The sequence below is a fragment of the Gymnoscopelus microlampas genome (assembly GCF_963454915.1).
Source record: "Gymnoscopelus microlampas genome assembly, chromosome: 20".
NCBI classification, from domain to species: Eukaryota; Metazoa; Chordata; class Actinopteri; order Myctophiformes; family Myctophidae; genus Gymnoscopelus; species Gymnoscopelus microlampas.
The window spans coordinates 3,256,320-3,279,631 of NC_139957.1; the positions used below are offsets into that span (position 1 = coordinate 3,256,320).

A 23,312-nucleotide genomic window follows, 5' to 3' on the forward strand; every position below is an offset into this window, starting at 1 on the left:
TGCGGGTCAACCCGCGGCGCGGGTGGGTCGAGTCAGGATTTCAGAGGCAATTATGCGGGCTGCGGGTGAACGGGTCAGCCGCTCTCACACGCAAAAAATAATAAAAAATCACATGCTCTTGTTTTGTCTTTATTCCTAATAAGAATAAGAATAATAACAATAAAACAGTTTGAATACACTTGGGGTGTATACTTGAAGATTATTTTCATTCATGATTTTACGTTTTTTTTTTTTTTACCGCGGGTCGCGGGGCGGGTTGAGCCATAGATTTATATATGGGTTCGCGGGGCGGGTTGAGGCGGGTTGGGGGGCGGGGTGGGTCATGAAAAAACCCGACCCGCACATCACTAACAGCCATGAATCGAACTAAATGATTTAATCGGTTATGAAAAATAACCGATTACCGTCTGCTATTTCCAATATTTTTTCAACACTGAAGTGCGACTCGGTGTAAAATAATCAAGTCATTGATGTAATTGTTTTTAAAAATGACATACAAAGTGTTTTATAATATGCTGTTCCACTGAGTTTATAATGCGTTATGACCAGCACTTATACATTATAGTATCATCATAAGTTATAATACTTCATAAACCTTTGTAGGAGCCAGTTCTCTATATTCAATATTATTTATTTATTTATTGGCCTTGTATGGTTGTGGCTACTAATGGCTGTAGTGTGCTCAACCCCTGGCAGGTCTCCCTTATAAGGACATGTGCGTCATGCTAGGGGCGTGACAGACTGAGAAGCACAGTCTTTACACCTTGTTTGCGTGCAGGAGTTTTAACTAATCTATTATTTTATTCTACTACAAGTTTAGTTTTCTTTTCATGGTTTGCATCTCTGTAAAGGAGGAAAATAGACATCTTTAATTTGAAACTTAAACAAACCTGGAATGGACATTCTTTTCTTCAACCAACAAGTGTCTATTATTTCAGTCTGTCTAAGAGTGACTCACACAAATGGGAAAAGTTGTTTTTTAACTAAAGGATATGTGGTCACTACAACCTTGTTATAAGTTGTTATGCATACTTATAAACATTTGTAACAAGTGTTATAATGCCTTATAAGTGCATTACAACGCATTATAAATGTGGTTATAACGCATTATAGACCTGACCTTGATATAAAGTCTTACCATAGTAATAATAATATATTAAAGGAAAAGAAAAACATTGGCATTTAGGTACAGTAGGCCTATACACATATGCAAAATACACATTCAGTATATGCATTAGTGCAATAGAAAACTACAAGGGCGTATTTGCAGTTTGGGTCTTTTAATCTCCGCCAGGCCGAAAGGCATGGCGAGAGAGTATGTTTTACCCTCCGTCCGTCCGTCCGTGTGTCCGTGTGTGTGTGTGTCCGTGTGTTCTGTCCGTGTGTTAGCAGTTAATCTCTGGCACCGTTGGCCCGGTCGCTGCGAAACTGTGCACACACACTTCCTGGATGCCAATTCAGAACCTCTGCCTCAAATTTTTCACATGGGCCTGTTATAGCGCCACCAGGAGGCTGATTTGTGCAAAACCCATTTTTTCACATTACTCCTACAGTTTTTAACCAAACGTCATACAAATCGGTACACAGTATCTCTATAGTCATGTGATCAACCCTGATCTGTCCGATTTCCCATATTCCATCCTCATTGGTTAAGGTTGCCATCCAAAGTTTGCAGGATTGGTCCGTTTTGAACAAACTGCCTCAAACCATGAACGCAGCTTGCGATTTCCGTGAAATTTCACACGCACATTCCCACTAGGCCGAGGAAGAAATGCCACCCTTTTCACATTGGCCTGTTATAGCGCCACCAGCAGGTCTAATTTAGCAAAACACATTTTTGGAACAAAATGCCTCAAATCATGAATGCTGTGTCTGATTGCCGTGAAAGAAGAAATGGCACCATTTTCACATTGGGCTATTATAGCGCCACCAGGAGGCCAGAATAACGTACCTGACCTGGTGGAGACCTGTGCTCCGAGGAGCACTTTTTCTAGTTTTCCGGTGTTTTTGTCCAGCCTCAGGGACAAATAGTTGGTGAGCCTCCAAGTGTTTTGCTTTTCACCTTCATGGCCTGCTGTTCACTCTTTCTTGATGAGATGTGCTCATGTGCTGCTTTCCATTTCACCTCCCGTCCCCACCTTTCTATCTGAGATCTGTTGCTCTCTTCTCCTCATACAAATATGCATCCCCAACCAGGGTTGCCAGATTTGCTTATTATATATAATTGCCCCGCAAGATTTTATTTGAAAATAGCCGATCTACAAGCTCACAACGCGTCGCAGCGCGACACGTTGTGAGCTTGTAGATCTGCTATTTTCAAATAGCTGATGTATATGTTACAAGTGCTCAGGTGGCCCATAGTCGCTTCTTTTGGGCTGGTTTTCCTAGACCTGGTTGCTTGTTTCTCTCACAGAATCTGGCAACACTGTCCCCAACTTGATCTTACTCTGAACTCCTGTTCACTCCACCCAAAGTGATATGTATTTGGGGGTGTGAAAATGTATGTAAGATGAGAAGATGTATGTAAAAAAAAAAAATCACACCCAGTGTGAAGTGGGCGGTGTGGTCACAGTGGTCATCACAGTGATGGAAGTGATTCACTTAAAAAAAAACATAAAAATGTTTTTTTTAAGTCCATACTGCTATTCATAGGGCTGCACATGTGTCATGTGTTTCGCTAGCCAATATCACCGTCCTGAATTTGCAAAGTCAGCCAATCACATTACAGCAAGTGGTGATGACACTAGCTGTAATGTGATTGGCTGACTTTGCAAAAGTATAGATTTGCATTGACTGTGGAAGGGTTAGCGTTGTAGACTGCGTTGTAGACTATTGGCCAATCACGGTGCAGGATTGGTCAGTGTCCAAACCTCACTTATAGGGGGCGGTTACACCGCCCCAAAAATCTAAATTATTCAAAAATAGCAGATGTTCAAGCTCGAAGTGCGGCACTAAAGTGACACGCTATGAGCTTGTAGATCTGCTATGTTTTAATAGCCAGCATAAATGGATGAAGTGGTTAAATTGGTTCTGCATGTATGAGATGTGTTTCTCTCTTCTTCTTCTCCTCTTCAGACAATATGCATCCCCCATCTTATTCTGAACTCCTGTTCCTTAAAGGACCATACTGTCTATTTACCACCTTCTGTCATTATATTGTACATAAACAGATGACATGTTCCTGTTAATGGCTTTAATTTAAAATGTGCATTTGTATTACTAAGTCAATTTTGGCTAAACATCATTGAGCGGTTAATAAGTCTTAATTGTTTTAGTCTTGTAAATCTATCTTTTCTCCAGGGACTATTTTAGCTTTCGGCTAGTTGTTAAAAAGGGCTAATCTGTTCAAGATTTTGCAGATTGAATTTAATTGTATAATTTGTCACATTCTTGGGGTGTTTTTTAAAAGCCAGATTTGGATTCAATATGACCCCAAGGTATTTGTGTTAAAGGAGTAGTTCACCCAAAAAATTACTTATTTTCTATCGGTTACACAGATTTGATGACGAGCACTGCGTTCCGGTAGGAGACACAAAGGAGACTCTTTGTGTCTCCTACCGGAACCCACTGCTCGGCATTAAATTGTTAGCTTAGGAATGCGACAAAAACTTTAAAAATATCTTTGAATTCAAGTCTCCATGGAGTGAGTAATCGATAGGGGAAAAAAAGTCATTTTGGGGGTGAACTATCCCTTTAACACGTGTTAGACTCAAACATGTCTCTTGACCAGACATGAACCTTGCTCAAAGCTCAAAGCATACATTTGTACATTGAACTCCCTCCTCCGAACAAGGGGCAATAGTGTTTGTATGGCTGCTCGACAAAGGCGGATGCACTGCAGTGGATTGAGACCCCTAGACTCCACCGTGGTGGGCAGTGTGCTTCACTTTACCACAATAAATAAATGACCTTTTTTAATGTTTGTCTTCCTCCTCATGTGGGCCCCTCCAGTCTGGCCGAAGACGAGGGCTGCTCCCCGTACGACAAGGAGTCCATGGCCATCATCCACCTGAACAACACCACCGTCATGTACCTGAAGGAGGTCACCAAGTTCCTGGCCATGGTGTGCTTCCTGCGCCAGGAGAGCTTCGAGAGGAAAGGTCGGTTCAGCTTAGCGTTGATGTATTACCTTCATTTCTTCATGAACCACTTAACCCAATACGACCGGGAACGCATTTTAGATTTGAACCACTTTTAACCATTATCTTATACTGTGGGCTATTCAAAAATAGCAGATATACAAGCTCATCTACAAGCTCAGCTACTGTATGAGCTTGTAGATCTGCTATTTTTTTTTTTAAATCATGATTTTTTTATTTTTTGCAAATCTTTGAATATATATATATTTTTAAAGCGAACATTTGTAACTCAAATCTTTGCTTCTGGGGATTCTACAAATGTGCAAAATGATATGTATTTGGCCGCGGACCCCCATCTCAACATATGTTGTTCCAGGGACCCCCCAGAAGCAAAGATTTGAGTTAAAAATGTTCCCTTTAAAGAATATATATATTCAGATTTGCACACATTTTCACGATTTTTGAATAGCCAAAGTATAAAATAATGGTGTAAGTGGTTACACAGATGCTTTCCCGGTTTGAATGGGTTAACAGTAAAGTGGTTGAAGAAATGAGGGCTATATATTTTGCTGACCAGCGTCCCCCAGGGTGTCTGTATTTGGCCCACTCCTTTTTTCTTGTCTTTTCTTTTTCTTCATAATAACCTTACACGTTAAATCGTCACTGACGGCTGGAAACCTTGTATTATGGACAAAACGGTGCCTTTATAGGAACAAGAAAAAAATGAAACTGCGTTCCAATGGATCCAATGTAGTTATTATTTTATCACAAGCTCTTGCTAATACTTTGCATTGGTCCAAAAAAATAATCAATAGAATAATCGCTAAGAAAATAATGGATAGTTGAAGCCCTAAATAAATGTTCTGTAGCAACTGTGTAGCCTTTAGCTTAAATGGCACATTAGAAAGTGTTCATTTAATTGTGTTAACAAAATGTACAACAAGCCTTCCGGAAGTTGTATATTCATTAAATACAATGTATGTACATATTATTGCATATTTGCATGTCGTTGCTGTCGGGTGTCCAAACCTGTTAGTTTTCTGGAATTAAATTCAAAATGAGCAAAAAATAGCTGATCTTCAAGCTCAAAACACGTCACAATGCGGCACATTTTGAGCTTGTAGATTGGCTATTCTTGCTAGTTTTGTGTGAGACCGTACTAGGGCATTAATTTATGAAAAAACATAAAAAGTTAAAAAAGTTTCTACCCGACAGCAACAATATTCTTTTATTAACCTGCTAATCCAACTCCACCGTAATATGTACAGTAAGTCCAAATGCTTAGAGTGACTCCATGCTTTCTGGTATTTATTATTTCAGTTATTTATCATAGTTGCATGTGACCTTGTGTCAAAGCATCCGTCCCGCTCCACTCATCTCAAAATCCACTTTTCATATGGTTGTTAATGAGTGTCCGTCCATATGCAGAGCGGAATATTCATTGAGTTCCATCTTTTGCTCCGGACTACTTTGACCTTGTAGTTGCTCACGGTTCCCTCAACGGACCCGCAACGGATCATTTTAAATGCTGGAAATTCAAATAAGGTGGAAAAAACAGTAGCTATTTTATCATTTTGGCATCCTTATAAATAATGAATACATTTTGGAAATTGGTCGTTTGAACCGAAGTTTCTCGGATTCAGAAATCAGGTACTGAAGCCAAAACAGTTTGAGAACCACTGTTATGCATTATGGTATATTCTATTCTATCATGCATGCAGAAAATACTATCAGGGAATTTATGATTTTAGGGGACCAATGGCACAGCTCAGTTCAAACACCTCTTTTACCAATTATACAATATATGTTGTATACCTATGTTAGGTATACCTAACCGTTATACGAAATCATAAGATAGATAGATAGATAGATAGATAGATACTTTATTGATCCCCGAGGGGAAATTCAGATATCCCATAGCTCATACAGGCAAGGTTAGTTAAAAACACATCACAAAAGGGGGGGGGGGGGGCACAGGTTAAAATTGAGAGAAGACAAATATAAAAGATATATTATGAAATAAGCATAAAAAAGCATTTAAAAGGTGTCACTGGAATAAATCATCCTTAGTCATTGTCATTGCACATAGACCCATAAATAACTAAAAACTAAGACCATTAGTCCATTAGTCCAGTTCATAGGCCTAGCGGCTGGTCATGGAGTTGAAGAGCCTGATTGCTGTTGGAACAAAAGTGTTTTTAAAACGATCGTTCTTGCAGGGCAATGAACGGAACAGGTCCTTACGACCACTTTTTTGACCTGCCAGGATGTTGTGGAGAGGATGACCCACATTGTCCATTATGGCCCTCCTCTTCTTGTGTATACACCTCTCCACAACAGCCTCCAGTGAGTCCGGCCTCTCACCCAGTGCTGAGGCCGCCTTCTTCACCAATTTATTCAGCCGCTTAGCATCCTTGTCCATCACACTGCCTCCCCAGCAGACTGCAGCATAGAACAGGACACTTGCCACTGCTGACTGGTAGAACATGTGTAGCATTCTGTTGCACACATCAAAAGACCTAAGCCTCCAATAATAATAATAATGTCAAAATATGGACAGTTTATCTTGTGACTGCATTTGATGTTTGTCAAGGTTACACATCCAGAACAGAGTTATTGTCTATGGATTGTGTACCGAAACTGTTTTATCTCATTCATGTCTGCTACAGGATATTACTGTCATATCGCATGTTCTTCTGTGCCTCCCTTGAGACTCTTAAGACCTGCTCAAACCTCTCATTTTGCTGAGAGAGCTGCTGGACACTTTACCTGCTAACATCTCTCTTGTTTGCAAACGTTAAAGAAAAACACAAAGTCGGTGGATGTAAATCTAGAAGCGTGCATAGTGAAAATACAGAGGAGAACCTTCTTAATTTGAGTTTGATAAATAAAACTCGAAAATGTGCTCCTCGGAGCACAGGTCTCCGCCAGGCGAGGTGGTAAAAGAAAGTACTGTTCCTGATTAATTCTGTCTTACCTATTTATATTACATATTGTGATGTCACGTGAAGCTTGACCAATGTTAGGTGTTCACAGACGGACGGACACACACACGGACGGACAAAGTGAAAACATACTCTCCACCATGCCTTCGGCCTGGCGGAGACAAAAATAGCAAAAGTAGCAAATGTAAAAGCTCAAAACGTGTCGCTTCGCGCCGCGTTTCCAGCTTGTAGATCTGCTACTTTTGATGCTTTGGTGTGACGCTGTAGTGTGAACAAGTAGGGTCAAGTCATTTACGAACAAAACACAAAACGTTAGGATCTGGAGATATGAATGTTTCTGCCCGACAACAACCATCTATCATTACCCCTGCTGCTAAACCTTCCCACAATCTCTAATAGGCTCTATGCACAGCAGCCATTCTTACTTCCTTCACATGTGTTACCAATGATACTAATGAAGGCTCTTTTCCATTCTGGTCAAACAGAGTCAGGGTGCTGATATTGTGCATTTTGGCTCACTGGAAACACTCTGCTACACCAGTGGGTCTCAAAGTGTGGTCCAGGGACCCTCATGGTTCCTTGACGGGGTTCCAATTGGCCCCTTAAAAGGCGTGTAACTCTTGAGAGTGTACAAAGAGTTACGGGGGTCCTTGAAATTAAAGGCTTTGAGAACCACTGTGCTACATGTACATGAAATGGAACAGAGCCTTCATTAGTATCATTAGCAAAACCTGTGAAGGAAGTAAGGAAAAGGCCCAATTTCTTTCCAATATGGCTGCTGTGCATAGAGCCTATTGGAGCCGGGGATATGAGTGGTTGTCCATAATTGGGTCCGGCTTCCTCGCCATAAACACCTTCATCACCTCCTCCACCCCTTTCAGAGTATAGCCCCCGCGAGGGAGCTATAGCCAGCCTGTCCAGGTTGCTCGTGTCGCCGGAAGGCAAGTGGGTAGGTGGAGGTGAATCCCCGGTCATGTCATTCCAGTGTTGGTGACATTATTAGTACATTTTTAGTTTGGTAATTTGGACACCAAGTGACTTTCTTGTGTGCAGCTACAGTGTCTGTTTTGTGGTGTAGAACACAGTCCGTGCTGTGCGAGTTGTGTCAGCCCCCAACGCCAGCCGATTCACAAAGTAGTGTTGTTATGTATAATGTTAGGAGGGGAGGAAAAGTCTGCACTTCATCCGTGGGCAAAAATAAGAAATGGTAATGGTCACTGTGCTAAGGCTTGAAACAAGCTGTCAAGGCTAGCTGGCTGATGCAAGAAGGTGGCAAGAAAGTGGAGATTGCAAAGCCAACTCTGTTGCACCCTCTGGCTCACTCTTTGGCTTTCGCTGTGTGGGCCGAAGCAAGTCATCAGAAGTCCTGGCGGATATACTGTACCATCAGAAATACTGGTGGGGATTTTTCGTTGTCGACTTCTCGCAGCGGTAGAATGAGAGATGTACTGTATATACATTGCTATGCTTTTGTTGTCATGTCAGGATGAATTCAGTGGTCTAATGCGTTCTCAACCTTTTCTGGATCAGGGCCCAGTTGAAAATTGTATGTTTCAGAGCTCATTTTAACCCATTAAGACCTGGAACTGTGTCATTTTTTTATTTGAGCTAAAAAGCATTTACAGCATTTACACTTTGGGCTATTCAAAAATAGCAGATATACAAGCTCATAGCGCGGCACCGAGTGCCGCGCTACGAGCTAGTACATCTGCTATTTTTTTTAAATCGTGAAAATGTGTGCAAATCTTTGAATATATATTTTTAAAGCGAACATTTTTAACTCAAATCTTTGCTTCTGGGGGTCCCTGGAACAAAATATTTTGATGGTCGTCCGCGGCCAAATACATAAAGTTTTGGGGGTCCTTGACATGAAAAAGATTGAGCACCACTGATATAGAAACATACGTTTTTCAGAAAACTGTTGGGATTTAGGAGACATGTAGAATCGGCTTGAGGTCTCAATGGGTTAATGATCAATCAATTGATTGTGTTGCAGCTTCGATCAATGGAATTAACGCAGTATAGTTTAAGTTACTATTTATCGGTATCGCAATGAAAACCAATGTTTCAAGGTTTTAAAGAAAAAAATACCATGATTTATTTTCTTATCTTTTTAACATATATTTAGTGTAGTGTTTTTGCCAATTATTTCGGGGCCCTCTTGCAATATCCTCACGGCCAACCAGTGGGCTGGGGCCCACATGTTGAGAACCGCTGGTCTAAGGTAATGCACCATCACCCCCGTTTCTCTCACCTACTCACTAAATGCAGCAAAACCATCTTCTCCACCATTTAAATCCTGACCTGCCCCCTAGTGCGGCCCGGGGGCCAATTGTGGCACGAGGGCAGACTTTATATGGCCCGCGGCTTCCCTCCTGAAATGTATTATTTGCAGCATAGTGAAATTCATATTTTGATGTTTTGAAATTAACCTGGGCAGATAGACAGATTTCTCAGTAGAACTTCAGTCCTAACTGCTTGTATTGTGTTGCCTCATTCTCAAGATGCGAAAGAAAGGATATTGTTTATGTTTTTTTATTTTATTGTTTTTCTTTTGTAGTAGAGAGTAGTAGAGATCTTTTCACAGCTGGTTACCTTTTGTTTTGCTTACAGCACAGATGGATGAAGTTACATTTGGCTACAATATTGCACTGTAGTTAAATAACATTGTCGTAATGCGATGCATTTGATGTGACTTTGTGATCGGTTCTATGGTATTTTCATATTTTCAAATATGGCCCCCTTTGAAAAATGTGTTGACGCCCCTGCCCTGAGTTGAAAGGGCCTAAATATCACTTTTGTATATATATATATCACTTTTGTATATATAAGCTCACATGGCCTCGCGCTGCGAGGCCATATGAGCTTGTAGATCTGCTATTTTTGGCAAAGAGCTATTGGTGTAGACGGCAAAAACAGCAGAAAAAGTTTATCTGAAACACAATTTTATACAATATAGAGGGGGTCCCTGCTTCATCTCTCTCTCAGCTAGGGGGTTCTTGGCCTCAAAACGTTTTCGACCCCTGAAGTAGGGTATTACTTTACACAACAACGAAAAAAACATGAACAGGTGAAAAGATGCATGGTTTGTTCCAGACAGCAACTATAATGGTACAGTATACTGCCCCTCCATTTTCACATCTTCCATGTAATTAAAGTGAAGTATACTGTATTTAGGCCCTTAAACCTTCAGACAGACACAACGTATGCATGCAGATGAATATGTAATCAATAATGGGCGTGTAGCAGCCACTCTGTGAATGTGGAGCTAATTACAGTGAAGTATAAATATGTAGGAGGCCTTATGTGCTATTCAAGATTAAGTACAGTAAGTTGCTTATGTACATACTCTATACTGAAACTTTCGGTTGAATTAGAATTATAACTCTTTACCATAACCACGTAAACCCTCTATTCTTAGTGAAACAGACCTGAGTTGTAACTGTGCTTGGTACGCTCTTTTATCACTCTACGCCAAGAATGGCCGATCTACAAGCTCACACATTTTTAGGCGAATGTTCTCCCCCAGAATATGGGTTCAAGTGGTTAACTGATATGGAATCAATACAGCTCATCAAGTTCATAAACCAATCAAGTGAATCCATTTATTTTGTAGCCCTTGTCATACACTAGATTTTTAGGCCACTATGCGGCCTTCAAACCTAGTCCTATGTTGCGCTGATAAGAGCAATGGTCACTGAATTATGGCCATTTAAGTGTTAAACACTGCTATAACACTTCTGCCGTGTAGCGATGCACTTGCAGCACCCAGGTCCACTGTAATGCCTGTACGACCACTTCCTGGTAAAACCGGAAGTGAACAATTCACACCAACTTCACCCACACACCCCTCAGAGAGTGTGTGTGGGTGAAGTTTCAAGGCAATCCGACAAACCGACTGACAAAAGGAAGGATAAACCTGAAATTGTCTTTGTTGATGAAATTGGAAGCCTGTCCCTATTGGTCGTCTAAGAGCACATACGCAGATTGGGGCGTTTAGCATGCTGGGAACTAGAGTTATGGCTGTTTAAAGCCCAGCCAATAAGAACACAGAGGGGGGGGGGGGGGCAGTGGTGCGCACCCAGGGCCCCTAGGTGCCACACATGGTCCCTGATGGCAGACCCCTGACCAGTTTTGGTGGACAAGTTTAGTGCGGATCGGCGCAACGGTACACCTCGCAGGTCTGCATGTTACGTTTGTGACATCCAAATCCGCCCTCCCATCCACCGTCGGTTGACCCTCTAGGCAATTTTAATATAGAATACTGTAGATTTATATCTATTGTTGTGCTCTCTACGTAAAGTAGAGAGCGTAAGAAATCAAGAAAATAAAAAGTAAAAAGAAACCAAATCACAAACTAGTGACATCAATAAACTGTTAAATAGAAAGGATAAATAGTCTGTTGTAGATTCTGGGTCCGGGCAGCTATCTCAATACTACTACAGTATATATCAGTGTGGGTGAAGTCACACCTACAGTAGCAAAAATTAACCCTTTAAGGCCGGGAAGGAAACGCATGCGTGTCATTTTAAGGTTTCTTTGGCTATTCAAAAATAGCAGATATACAAGCTCATAGCGCGGCACCGAGTGCCGCGGACAAAATACACACGGACAAATACATATTATTTTGGGGGTCCTTGACACAAAAAGCTGGAAAACCATTGATAATAATAATGAGCAACATAAGTAAAATAAATTATAAAATAAAACTTTAGGATTTTTTTTTTTTTAGGATTTACAAGATATTTGGAACATTATGAGGTTTTTTTTTTGAGTGAATTTGTAAAAAGATTTGAGTTAAAAACTTTAGCTTTAAAAAAGTATATATATATATATATTCAACCTAAAGATTTGCAAACATTTTCAGAATTCAAACAAATAAATAGCAGATCTACAAGCTCGTAGCGCGGCACTCAGTGCCGTGCTATGAGCTTGTAGATCTGCTATTTTTATATAGCCAAAGAAATCTTAAAATGACACAGATTAGTTCCCGGTCTTAAAGGGTTAATCAAGAAGCTTTTCTTCCACTGGCTACTTCAGATTTCCTTTTCTTCTTATTTTTTTTTTTCCTTAAATTTTTATCCCACAATTTTGTAACCCTATTTTTTACACCCAGTGCCAATTGTCTATGTAATCCTGGGCACTACCTTCCCTCTGCCAACCTAGGGAGGCCAGGGCCGAGCTCATGCCTCCTTCAATGCATGAGAGCCAACTGACCTGCTTGTCACCTGACAGGGGAGAGTTTCCCTGGTTGGACGTAGTGCGTGGAAGGAACACGTTATTCCAACCAGTTCCCTTCCCCTCAATCAGGCGCCCCGGTTGGCCAGGGGGAGGCAGTATAGTGACCAGGATTACTGCATGTTTTTGTGAGGGTACCTACCCTAGGAGACACGGGGAGAACATGCAAACTCCACACAGAAAGGCCCTTTTGCCAACCCCACCTAGGGTATGGGCACTGATGACGCGGAGGAGAGAACACACCATCTATTTTCTTTTCTTCTTATTTCTCACTGATAAATTCCGTGTGTTGCACTGATCAAAGGACCGTATCCTGTCCGTCCCCCTTGGAACGTGTCAATGCTGTCCCCGAGGGCCACGTGTGACAGTGCGAAGAGCCGCTTCTTTAGAACATGCCCCTTTTCCAAGCACCACCATTATTCTCCCTTCTGAACAAAGGGCATCGGCGACAGCACTCGCCTCGTTCGTCAGCTCGACGGTGGGGCATGGCTGACCCTTGGAACACAATTAGAGATGATTGTTAAGCTCACATTTACCGAGATCAGATCAGTCAATGACCCCACGGAATATTTGTCAATGCACAACAAATATAAATCATCATTGCATAAAAATCCACATAATATAAGGTTCACAAATGTATTTCTGATGCACACATAACGTCTTATTTAAATATATATGTAAATCAAATAGTATTGCTATTGTCATCAGGAAGATACTAAGGATGTTGTTGCATTTATGTATATATTTCTTTTGTATAAAAATACACTACAATTTTTACAAACTGCTTGTCATTTGTGAACTCCAATACATTTGTGTTTTTTTTTTTTTTACTTCCCATATGTAGTCTTTCGCCTAGCCAGACGTATTTGAGATCTCCGCTTACCAATAGACCAATTATTTGTTTACTAACATTGAGACTGGACGCACATGTGTTTGTTTCACGCAATCAATTCCCAACCTGTTGTTTCGGGATGCCAACCCCCTCTTGTGTGTTGGCTAGTGAGGCGCGTCCTAGCGAGACCTGATAGAATGGGTTTCATTGCACGCATACTGGTTGCACGCATACTGGTTCTTATCAGTGTGACGTCGTCTGTTAACTCTTTGACTGCCAGAGTATTTTCATAAAGTACTCCCCCAGTGCCAGCGTTTTTTTTTGGTTATTTTGTCATTTAATTTTCAGATAGTTTTTCTTTCTGCGTTTTTAAAGACATAGCACAGATCGGCCAGCAGAGAGCAGTACAGTGACACCTCAATCACTCGCTGACTCGTTCAACCCCCCCCCACACAGGCCAAACACTGTATAAGTCATAAACAGGAAGTGACGTTTTCGACAATCTCTGATCGGGCTAAAATACGATGTAATACACGACCCCGATGACTGATCGTCACCATTCTGGCCGGGAGGGTACTCGGGAAAAACTCGGGATATCTCGGGGCGTGGCACTGAGAGAGTTAAGGGGTCTATAGGACGGACTGTGATATCTATTCTGTAAATTGAATTTAGTGGCTATAACTGACTGGAAAGTCTGAGATAAAATTTAAAAAAAAGTCTTTGCAGAACCAATTCAAAGATTTTAGAGTGGTCTGTCATATTGGGACGCAAAAGAACCTCTCTTCCAGGTGATTCACCCACGTGGGAACACCCAGGGTTAGGTTTAGGCATAGTTTCTGTGAGGCTAAGGTATACTGCAGGGTTACGGTTATGGCATAGTTTTTGTGAGGTTAGGGTTAGGCATATATAACTACACCCACCTGGGCGAAACACGAAAGAGGCTCTTTCTTTTGTGGGCTAACTGTTCACGGTGGTATTTGACCCAATAGGCTCTATGCACAGCAGCCATATTGGAAAGAAATTGGGCCTCTTCTTAGTTCCTTCACAGGTGTTACCAATGATACTAATGAAGGCTCTGTTCTGGTCACTAGAAACACTCCATTTTGTTTCCCAAATGGCCCCTTATGGTGGGTGTGTAACTCTGAGAGTGTACAAATGGAACCAAATGGACCCTTACGGGCCCATTTGGTTCCATTTGTACACTCTCAGAGTTATGGGGGTCCTTGAAAATAAGACAACCACTGTGCCACACTAAATGGAACAGAGCCTTAATTAGTATCATTGGTAACACCTGTGAAGGAAGTAAGGAAGGGGCCCAATTCATTCCCAATATGGCTGCTGTGCATAGAGCCTATTAGCTTACATTATTTTGACAACAACATCACTTAATTTTCTGACAAGCTGAAATTCTTTTGAGCATTTCCCTACAAAGTAGTTTTTTTCTGTTTTTTTACGATTGAGAGCTTTTTTTGACACCAGCACCAGTCTGCACCTGCACCTGTCACAAAGTCCGGTGGTAGGCTTCAGTATATCTCCGGATTGACAAGCAGTGATGGATGGATGGATGGATAATCCTATCTATCCACTGCTGTCAGTCAAGGCACTAATTCACAATAACGACTCATCATGAAAATATCAACTTGGTATGGAAACGCTCAAAAGACTTTAAAGGCATTGTAGGGAGTTCAGACATAATCAAAGAAAAAAACTGTTGTCAAACACCGCCCCTCCAGCAGTTATTTTCCCCGACCACCAGGGGGTGACGCAGGGGGGACTTTTTAAATGAGTCATGCCCAAAATAGGTTGCCTTATGCGGATACAATTCGCGGAAATGCCCGACCCTACGGTTCTCTGAATTTATATTTTTAAATAGGCTCTTTCATGATAAATTGACCACATATATGAAGCTAAACAACTAAATTCTATCCAAACGATTTTTTAAAAGTAAATTATGTGCCTCAAAAAATAAGTTTGAGAGCGTTTTAAAACCGAAAGTAAAAAGTTGATACGGGCACGGACGCGCACGGACACGCACATGCGTGCGTTAATTTACGACCCGGACATAAACAACATGAACATAAACAGAAGGGAAAATACGGATTTCAGACAGAGGACTGTGTTTCAATGAAGGAAAACACCCCAGCATCATTATATAGTGGCTGATAGAGGGGAGAAAATGCAAAATATATATATATACATATTTTTTAAATTTAGGCTTAATGTTCCCTACAATCCCTTTAAGCATAACCAAACAAGACGGGGTCATTTTTATTTGTGTGTGTGCTTTTTTTTCCAGCTTTTTCTTGTCGTTATGCCAATTATTTCCCCACACGCATTTATGAGTGTTGTCACATGGTGTTCCTACTGGCTCACCTGCCAGAGAGGAGCCCCTACGGGGAGGACGAAGAGCCTTCGTCCCCACTCCTGTCGCCCAACACTCCCTGCTGACAGGGGACCACCCCAGCCTGGTGGCCGCCTCTGGGAAGAGGCTCTATTCACAGCAGCCATATTATGAAGACATTCACAGGTGTTACCAATGCTACTAATGAAGGCTCTGTTCCATTCTGGTCAAACAGAGTCAGGGTGCTGATATTGTGCATGTTGGCTCACTGGAGACACTCAGTTACACCAGTGGGTCTACAGTTGGGGTCCAGGGACCCTCATGGGCTTCCAAATGGCCCCTTACAGGTCCATTTGGTTCCATTTGTACAGTCTCAGAGTTATGGGGGTCGTGGAAACCACTGTGCTAGACTAAATGGAACAGAGCCTTCATTAGTATCATTGGTAACACCTGTGAATGTCTTCATAATATGGCTGCTGTGAATAGAGCCTAGTGCAGCCAGGGCCCAATACATGAACGAGGGAAAACGGTTTCGAACCAATGGGCTCGACTCGCGAGGTTGTGCACAAGCTAGCGCACAGGGTCGCGCACTGAGTAATGTCCATGCGAGACAACTCTATGACGCGAAACGACGGAGAGGAGCCACATGACGTCACCGTTCCCAAAGACGGAGATTTCCAGTTATCACTCTAGTTCTTTTATAATTCTCTCCGCCAGGAGAGTTTGTTTTCACTTTCTGAAACTGGGACTAACATTGGTCAAGCCTCACGTGACACGTGACAATACGGTGAAATAGTGTGATCCGATTGGCTAGTGACGTATAGCGGCCTATAAAATACATGTGTCACTTTGAAAGTGTCTGTGCCACTTTCAAAGTGAGGTAAGACAGTTCCAACAATCCTGCATGCAAAGCAGATACTTTAATTAAGCTAAAGCCTCTCTAGATGGGAAGGCCTCGATCCTACAAATGCTTAGTTAACAGCTAAGCGCCCAAGCCAGCGAGCATGATTTCGAGTTGACATGGCTGAGAAATGGACAGATAGGACACTTACACAGACAGGAGGGATAGGACACTTACATAGACAGGACGGATAGGACACTTATACAGACAAGACGGATAGGACACTTATACAGACAGGACGGATAGGACACTTATACAGACAGGACAGATTTTTTGTAAGAATTAGAACATAAGAGAACATGTTCTAATGTTCTCTTATGTTCGGTATAACGGCCTATAAATACGTGTGTCACTTTGAAAGAGTCTGTGCCTCTTTCAAAGTGAGGTAAGACAGGAACAATCACGAAATGGTTGAGAAATGGCGGATACTGTAACAATTGGATAGGACACTTACACAGACAGGACAGATAGGACACTTACACAGACAGGACGGATAGGACACTTACATAGACAGGACGGATAGGACACTTACATAGACAGGAGGGATAGGACACTTATACAGACAGGAGGGATAGGACACTTATACAGACAGGACGGATAGGACACGTATACAGATAGAACATTCCCAACACAAGTCTTCTGGCGGAGAGTTGTGCTCCGAGGAGCACTTTTTCTAGTTCTATATTGATGTCACTCATCTATAACATCGGCACTATGACTACGTCAGTACTATGGTGTCAGACACTATCCATATTTGGGGGAATGACTAATATCCTTACAAAAAACTATAAAACATAATATGTGAACCGTTCTAAGCACAGAGTGGCTCCAGCGTGGACCTCTGGCTTCATGTGGTTAGTCTATGAAATATAAGTCATCATTAAAATCACCATGAAAATAGCGTCCCACCAGTCAAAAGATCACCACTACAACACTGGTCATGGGGCCACTGAAATAGCTGAAATAGCATACCAGGGAGAATGTAAGTGCACAGACAAGTGTCTTGGCAATCTGCCAATTAGATTTGGAGATTTCTCGGGTCACCAAAAATATCTTGGGTCACCAAATATCTTGGGCGAATTCTGGTACAATTACACCTTATACTGGTGTCATGTTGTTCAGCTTTGGCCTCAGGATATGTTCCGACTAGTGGTGGACAAACTCAACCCCAGTACATGAGACAAACAGTGGTGTAAAGTTACTAAGTACATTTACTCAAGTACTGTACTTAAGTACAGTTTTGAGGTATTTTTACTTTAGTGGAATATTTCAAATGTTCAGTACTTTTACTTCTACTCCACTGCATCTCAGAGGAACATATTGTACTTTTACTCCACTACAAATATTTGAAAACTTTTTTTACAAGTTACTTTTTAGATTTACATTTTTATCATTAAACATACATTAACCACTTAAGCTCTATATATATTTCAACTATTCGAAAATAGATTCGTTAAAAAGTAAGTACGTTTTTAAGTAACAAATGTGAGTACTTTTTCCACCACTGGAGACAAAGTATAGGTACTCCTGTCAAATATTCCCCACGAATGTCTCTTATATTTATTAATGTTATGTGTGTATGTGTTTTATCCTTTCCTGTGGTTTAATCCTTTATTGTATTGTTTTAATTCGTTTTTAGTTTTCTATTTCTTTTTACTGAGTGGGTGCAGCACTTTGGTTCAATGCTGCTGTTTTCAATGTGCTCTATAAATAAACTGGATTGCATTGGATTTGAAGCCATCTTTTTACGTCAATTACACAACATTCTCACCCACTGCTAGGGACTGTGGCCGAGCGAACGAGGGGCAGAATGAGGGCGAAATCAATCCAAACCCAGAGGAGTGTGACGTGTTAAAGTGCCTCATTAAGTACCTTTTTCTCCTGTACCCTCCAGGGCTTATCGACTACAACTTCCACTGTTTCCGGAAAGCCATTCAGGAGGTCTTTGACGTGCGGGTGGAAGTTCAAAAGAACCGCAAGCTCCTCAGCCAGAGGAGGTGGAGCAGACAGGCCGTGACCAACGGCGTCCCCGGCAACCCGCACTGAGAGAACGCCAACCCGGTGCCGGTGCCTGTCGGTCAGCTAAATGAATGTATCTTGAACTTTGCTTTGGCAATTAGGTCCCCGAGACGAAAACGAAACCCCTCCTAGAAACGACTCCATTGTGTTACTGTCCCGATCTTACTCCCAGGTTCTTGGTTCATGCCAGTGTTGCCAGGTTTTGCGAGAGAAACAAGCAACTTGGCTACGTGAACGAACACACACACACACGCGCGCGCTCGCGTAGGCTATATAGCGGCTATTTGAAAATAGCCGATCTACAAGCTCACAACACGTAGCAACGCAACGCGCTGTGAGCTTGTAGATCGGCTATTTTCAAAAGATCTAGAAAGAAAAAAGTTAATACTTGGGAATATTTTAGAAACATTTTAACAACACAAATCTTGTATGGCGGTCCCTGGACCAACATATTTTCAGCCGGTGGTCCGCCAACACATACATATTTATTTGGGGGGTCCTTGACATGAAAAAATGTGGGAACCACTGGTTTAAACAACATTTGGAAGCAAGCCTAAATAGGCAACTTACACTCCAGAAACCATCCAAAAAAAACGCAACCCGCAACTACCAATATATACAAGCGACCTTACAGACAAACAAGCCCAAAGTCGCTTATAATAAGTAGACATGGCAACACTGGTTCATGCACTCAAGTAACAGAAACCTTTTGATGGAACTACTTTTCGTGTGAAGGGGGGCACGCAAATGACAAAATAAAGCCTCTTAGCTGTGTATAAAGGCAGTGGACATAACTAGGGCTTGGTGGTATGGACAAAATCTAATATCAATATCAATCGATATTATGACAGGGATGCATTGTGATAATAATTTGTATTTTTTCAAAATTGTTCCACAATAGCAAGGAAAATCCGATCATAACGCGATCATGATGCTCATAACGCGGCACATGCGATGCTTTATGAGCGTTATGATTGACTATTATTGTTTTGGAAAGGTAGGGCTTAAGTCAAACTTTTTCATGTCAAGGACCCCCAAATTGACACTTATTAGCCCGCAGACCCCCATTTCAAAAGATATGCCAGGGACCCCCATAAGAGAAGATTTTTTACGGCTCTAGCAGTGATTCTCAACCATTTTAATTTCAAGGATCACCAGTTTGACATGCATTAGGACTACAGACCCCCATTTAATGCCATTTATATCACTTGGACCGCAATTCATATTGTAAAATCTATGTCAATTTAACTCTGAGATTGTACAAAGGGAACCAAATGGACCCGGGTCCATTTGGTTCCCTTTGTACACTCTCAGAGTTACAGACCCATAAGGGTCCATTTGGTGCCTAATCTATCATTTAGCTGGGGACCTCCTGGAACTCCCCAAGGACCCCTGGGGGTCCCCGGACCCCACTTTGAGAACCAATGGCTTAAGTGATTAAAACGCTTACAATATTTCACAGTATTACGAGATCCAAAAATCACAGATATTATCGGGGTCTATTTGGATATAATATTGATATTATATTATATCGTCTCTGTCGGGTTGAAACCTCATATCATATGTCCAAAACAGTTACTTTTCAGGATTCAAATAAAAAAATAGCAAAAGTAACAGATCGACGATCACAAAATGCATCGCTTCGTGCACGTTTCGAGCATGCAGTTCAGCTACCTTTGATGCTTTTGTGTGACGCTGTAATATGACCAAGTAGGGCATTCGTTTACGAAAAAACACAAAAAGTTAAAATATGGAGAAAAAAGGTTTCTGCCCGGCAGAAAAAGATATTGCTCAGCCCAAGGCAGAACTTTAAAACCGACAACAGTCTTAGAGGAGCCTCAAAGTTTACCCATAATTACAAACAGCACTATACTGTGTATAATGGCACTGCACAAGTGTACCACTCCATATGCTCTGCTGCTGGCACTGTCTAGTATTTCTTTTTTTTGTTTTGTTTTTGTAACTATGCCAGAGGCATCAAGTTAATATGGCCTCTCTAGAGACGTTTTAAAGGGAGCTGGCAGGATGATAATTGTGACCCGCTCTAGCTAAATCACTTAGCGTCACTGAGCTCAGAGATCGTTTGTTTTTCTACTGATTATTTTTGTACTGCAACTATTCAGCATATCATTGCTGTCGGGCAGAAACCATGTATCTCCATATAAGTTTAGTTTTTTTTGGTAAATGAATGCCTTACTGTACTTCATCATGCAATAGGCTCTATGCACAGCAGCCATATTGGAAAGAAATTGGGCCTCTTCTTACTTCCTTCACAGGTGTTACCAATGATACTAATGAAGGCTCTGTTCCATTCTGGTCAGGGTGCTGATATCGTGCATGTTGGCTCACTAGAAACACTCCATTTTGGTTCCCAAATGGCCCCTTATGGTGGGTGTCTAACTCTGAGAGTGTACAAATGGAACCAAATGGACCCATAAGGGTCCATTTGGTTCCATTTGTACACTCTCAGAGTTATGGGGGTCCTTGGAAATAAGACAACCACTATGCCACACTAAATGGAACAGAGCCTTAATTAGTATTGGTAACACCTGTAAAGGAAGTAAGGCAGGGGCCCAATTCATTCCCAATATGGCTGCTGTGCATAGAGCCTATTAGTGTGGCACAAAAGCATCGAAAGTAGCCAATCTTCAAGCTCATACAACTTTATTTTCATTAGGAGCTTGTAGATCGGCAAATCTCGCTACTTTTGTGTGACACATAATTTATGAAAACAAACACAGAAAGTTGAATTATGGAGATACAAGGTTTCTGCCCCGACAGCAACTATATTTAACATGTTTGCTTTCTGTTTCCTCCTCAAGAGAATGCATGCGTTATGTCTGTGCGGTCCTTTCGACGAGCCCTGTCTTCAAGAGGAAAACCAAAAGAAAAATGTGCAAGGCGTGTGTGAGTGCTGTTCACAACCCTGTTACCTTTTAAACAGTTCTCAGCTAGCTTGTTACACTACAATTACAATCTTAAAACTTTTTTAAATACACTACAATTACAATCTTAAAACTTTTTTAAAAGCAAAAAATACTAATGCTACAGTATGCTATATGAAAAACCCTGAAGTTAACGTCTCATTTTGAGGACATCTGAACGATTTCGGTCACAACTGTGTTTTTTAGCACTTTGTTTATTGAGGAAATCACACCAACAGTCAGAGGCTGTGTGAAGGGAGGAAGTGACTGACATGAAGTCAACATTCGTTAACTATCTATACTAGTCATTTGTCTACATTCTACTATGCTCTGGTCTTTTTATTTAATTTTATTTGTAATAACAGAAGAATCTAAATGAAAATATGACCACAAGTGTGGCCGAAATAGAGCTTTTAACCAGTTGAACCCTCTAGTCTTTTAGTGAAACAGACTTGAGTTACAACTGTACTCGGGCCGTTTTTTCTCTCTCCCACCACAAGCTCCAAATCTGCTATTTTTGGGTGAATGTTCTCCCCATAATAGGCATGTTGGGGTTCAAGAGGTTAAAGGACGACTTCACCGCTTTTCAACCTATCTTCATATAATAGGTCCTCACTAATACTCATGATAAAATGGTACCATTTTTTTCTACTCGGTCTGTGTCTCAGAGGAGGGCTGTGGACAGTTCAGAGTCCCGTCTACCAGTGACATCATCAATGGGGAATCCAAGCTAATAGAAACTGCAGGCTTTCTATTCCTGGAAAGTTGCAATGCAATAAAAGAAGCCATTGTTCTCGTGTTAATAAAAATCTATATAAGAAATGTGAAATCTTGTTGGAAAAAAAAAATCATGCCTAACGATGATGTCACTGGTAGACGGTTTCTGGACTGTCCACAGTCCTCCTATGAGACACAGACGGAGTAGAAAAAAATGGTAGCATTTTATCATGAGTATTAGTGAGGACCTATTATATGAAGATAGGTTGAAAAGCGGTGAAGTCGTCCTTTAAGTAAAACAAAAGAAACACACAACAGTGTGCGAGCGTTTCGTTCCTCAGCACTTGCCCAACTTCAAGTTTTGGATGTGTACGTCCTTCCTCTTTTCCCACGAAATAGAGCTTTTCACACTTAAAGGGATAAATGTAATTGTTTGGGTTAAAACAAAAAGCGTTTTGTTAAAAGGTTAAAAGGTGTTAAAAGCACTATATTCTGATTGCTATAGAGTGTTTGTCCAGTAACAGGAGTCTCCATGTCTCTCCAGCTCTTTAATAAACAGAAAATACATTTTCTCAGTTAGGTGACAACATTTCTGCCAATCAGGAGAGAGTACCCATTTATCAGCTTCATTTTTATAGTGTTCCAGGTCATTTTTGTCTCCGCCAGGCCAAAAGGCATGGCGAGAGAGTATGTGTCTGTCCGTCCGTCCGTCCGTGTGTCCTGTCCGTTAGCAGCTAATCTCCTGCACTGTTGGCCCAGTTGCTGCGAAACTGTGCACACACACTCCCTGGATGCCAATTCAGAACCTCTGCCCCAAATGTTTCACATGGGCCTGTTATAGCGCCACCAGGTGGCCGATTTGTGCAAAACCCATTTTTGGATATTACTCCTACAGATTTTATCCAAACGTCATGCAAATCGGTACACAGTATCTCTATAGACCCCTTAACAGACGACGTCATACTGGCTGCGTGCAGCCAGTATGCGCGCAACGAAACCCATTATATCAGGTCTCGTCAGGACGCGTCTCACTAGCCAACACACACAAGAGGGGGTTGGGGTGTGCTGAAACCAGTGCACCCCGAAACAGGTTGGGAATTGATTGCGTGAAACAATCACCTGTGCGTCCAGGCTCAATGTTAGTAAACAAATAATTGGTCTATAGTTATGTGATCAACACGGATCTGTCCGATTTCCCATATTCCATCCTCATTGGCTAAAGTTGGCTTCCAAAGTTTGCAGGATTGGTCCGTTTTGAACAAAATGCCTGAAATCATGAACGCAGCTTGCGATTTCCGCGAAATTTCACACGCACA

General features: G+C 41.5%; 1 protein-coding gene across 1 annotated transcript in view; it reads left to right on the top strand.

Annotated features, from left to right (window-relative positions):
• Positions 1 to 19,563, top strand: part of LOC311036518 (ras-related GTP-binding protein D-like) — a 104,285-nt gene extending 84,722 nt beyond the window's left edge. The window contains exons 6-7 of the mRNA XM_084045247.1: positions 3,952 to 4,100; positions 18,231 to 19,563. Of these exons, the coding sequence (XP_083901373.1) occupies positions 3,952 to 4,100; positions 18,231 to 18,382 (301 nt within the window). The 3' untranslated portion in view covers positions 18,383 to 19,563. The remainder of the gene's footprint in view (positions 1 to 3,951; positions 4,101 to 18,230) is intronic.
• Positions 19,564 to 23,312: the final 3,749 nt, after the last annotated feature.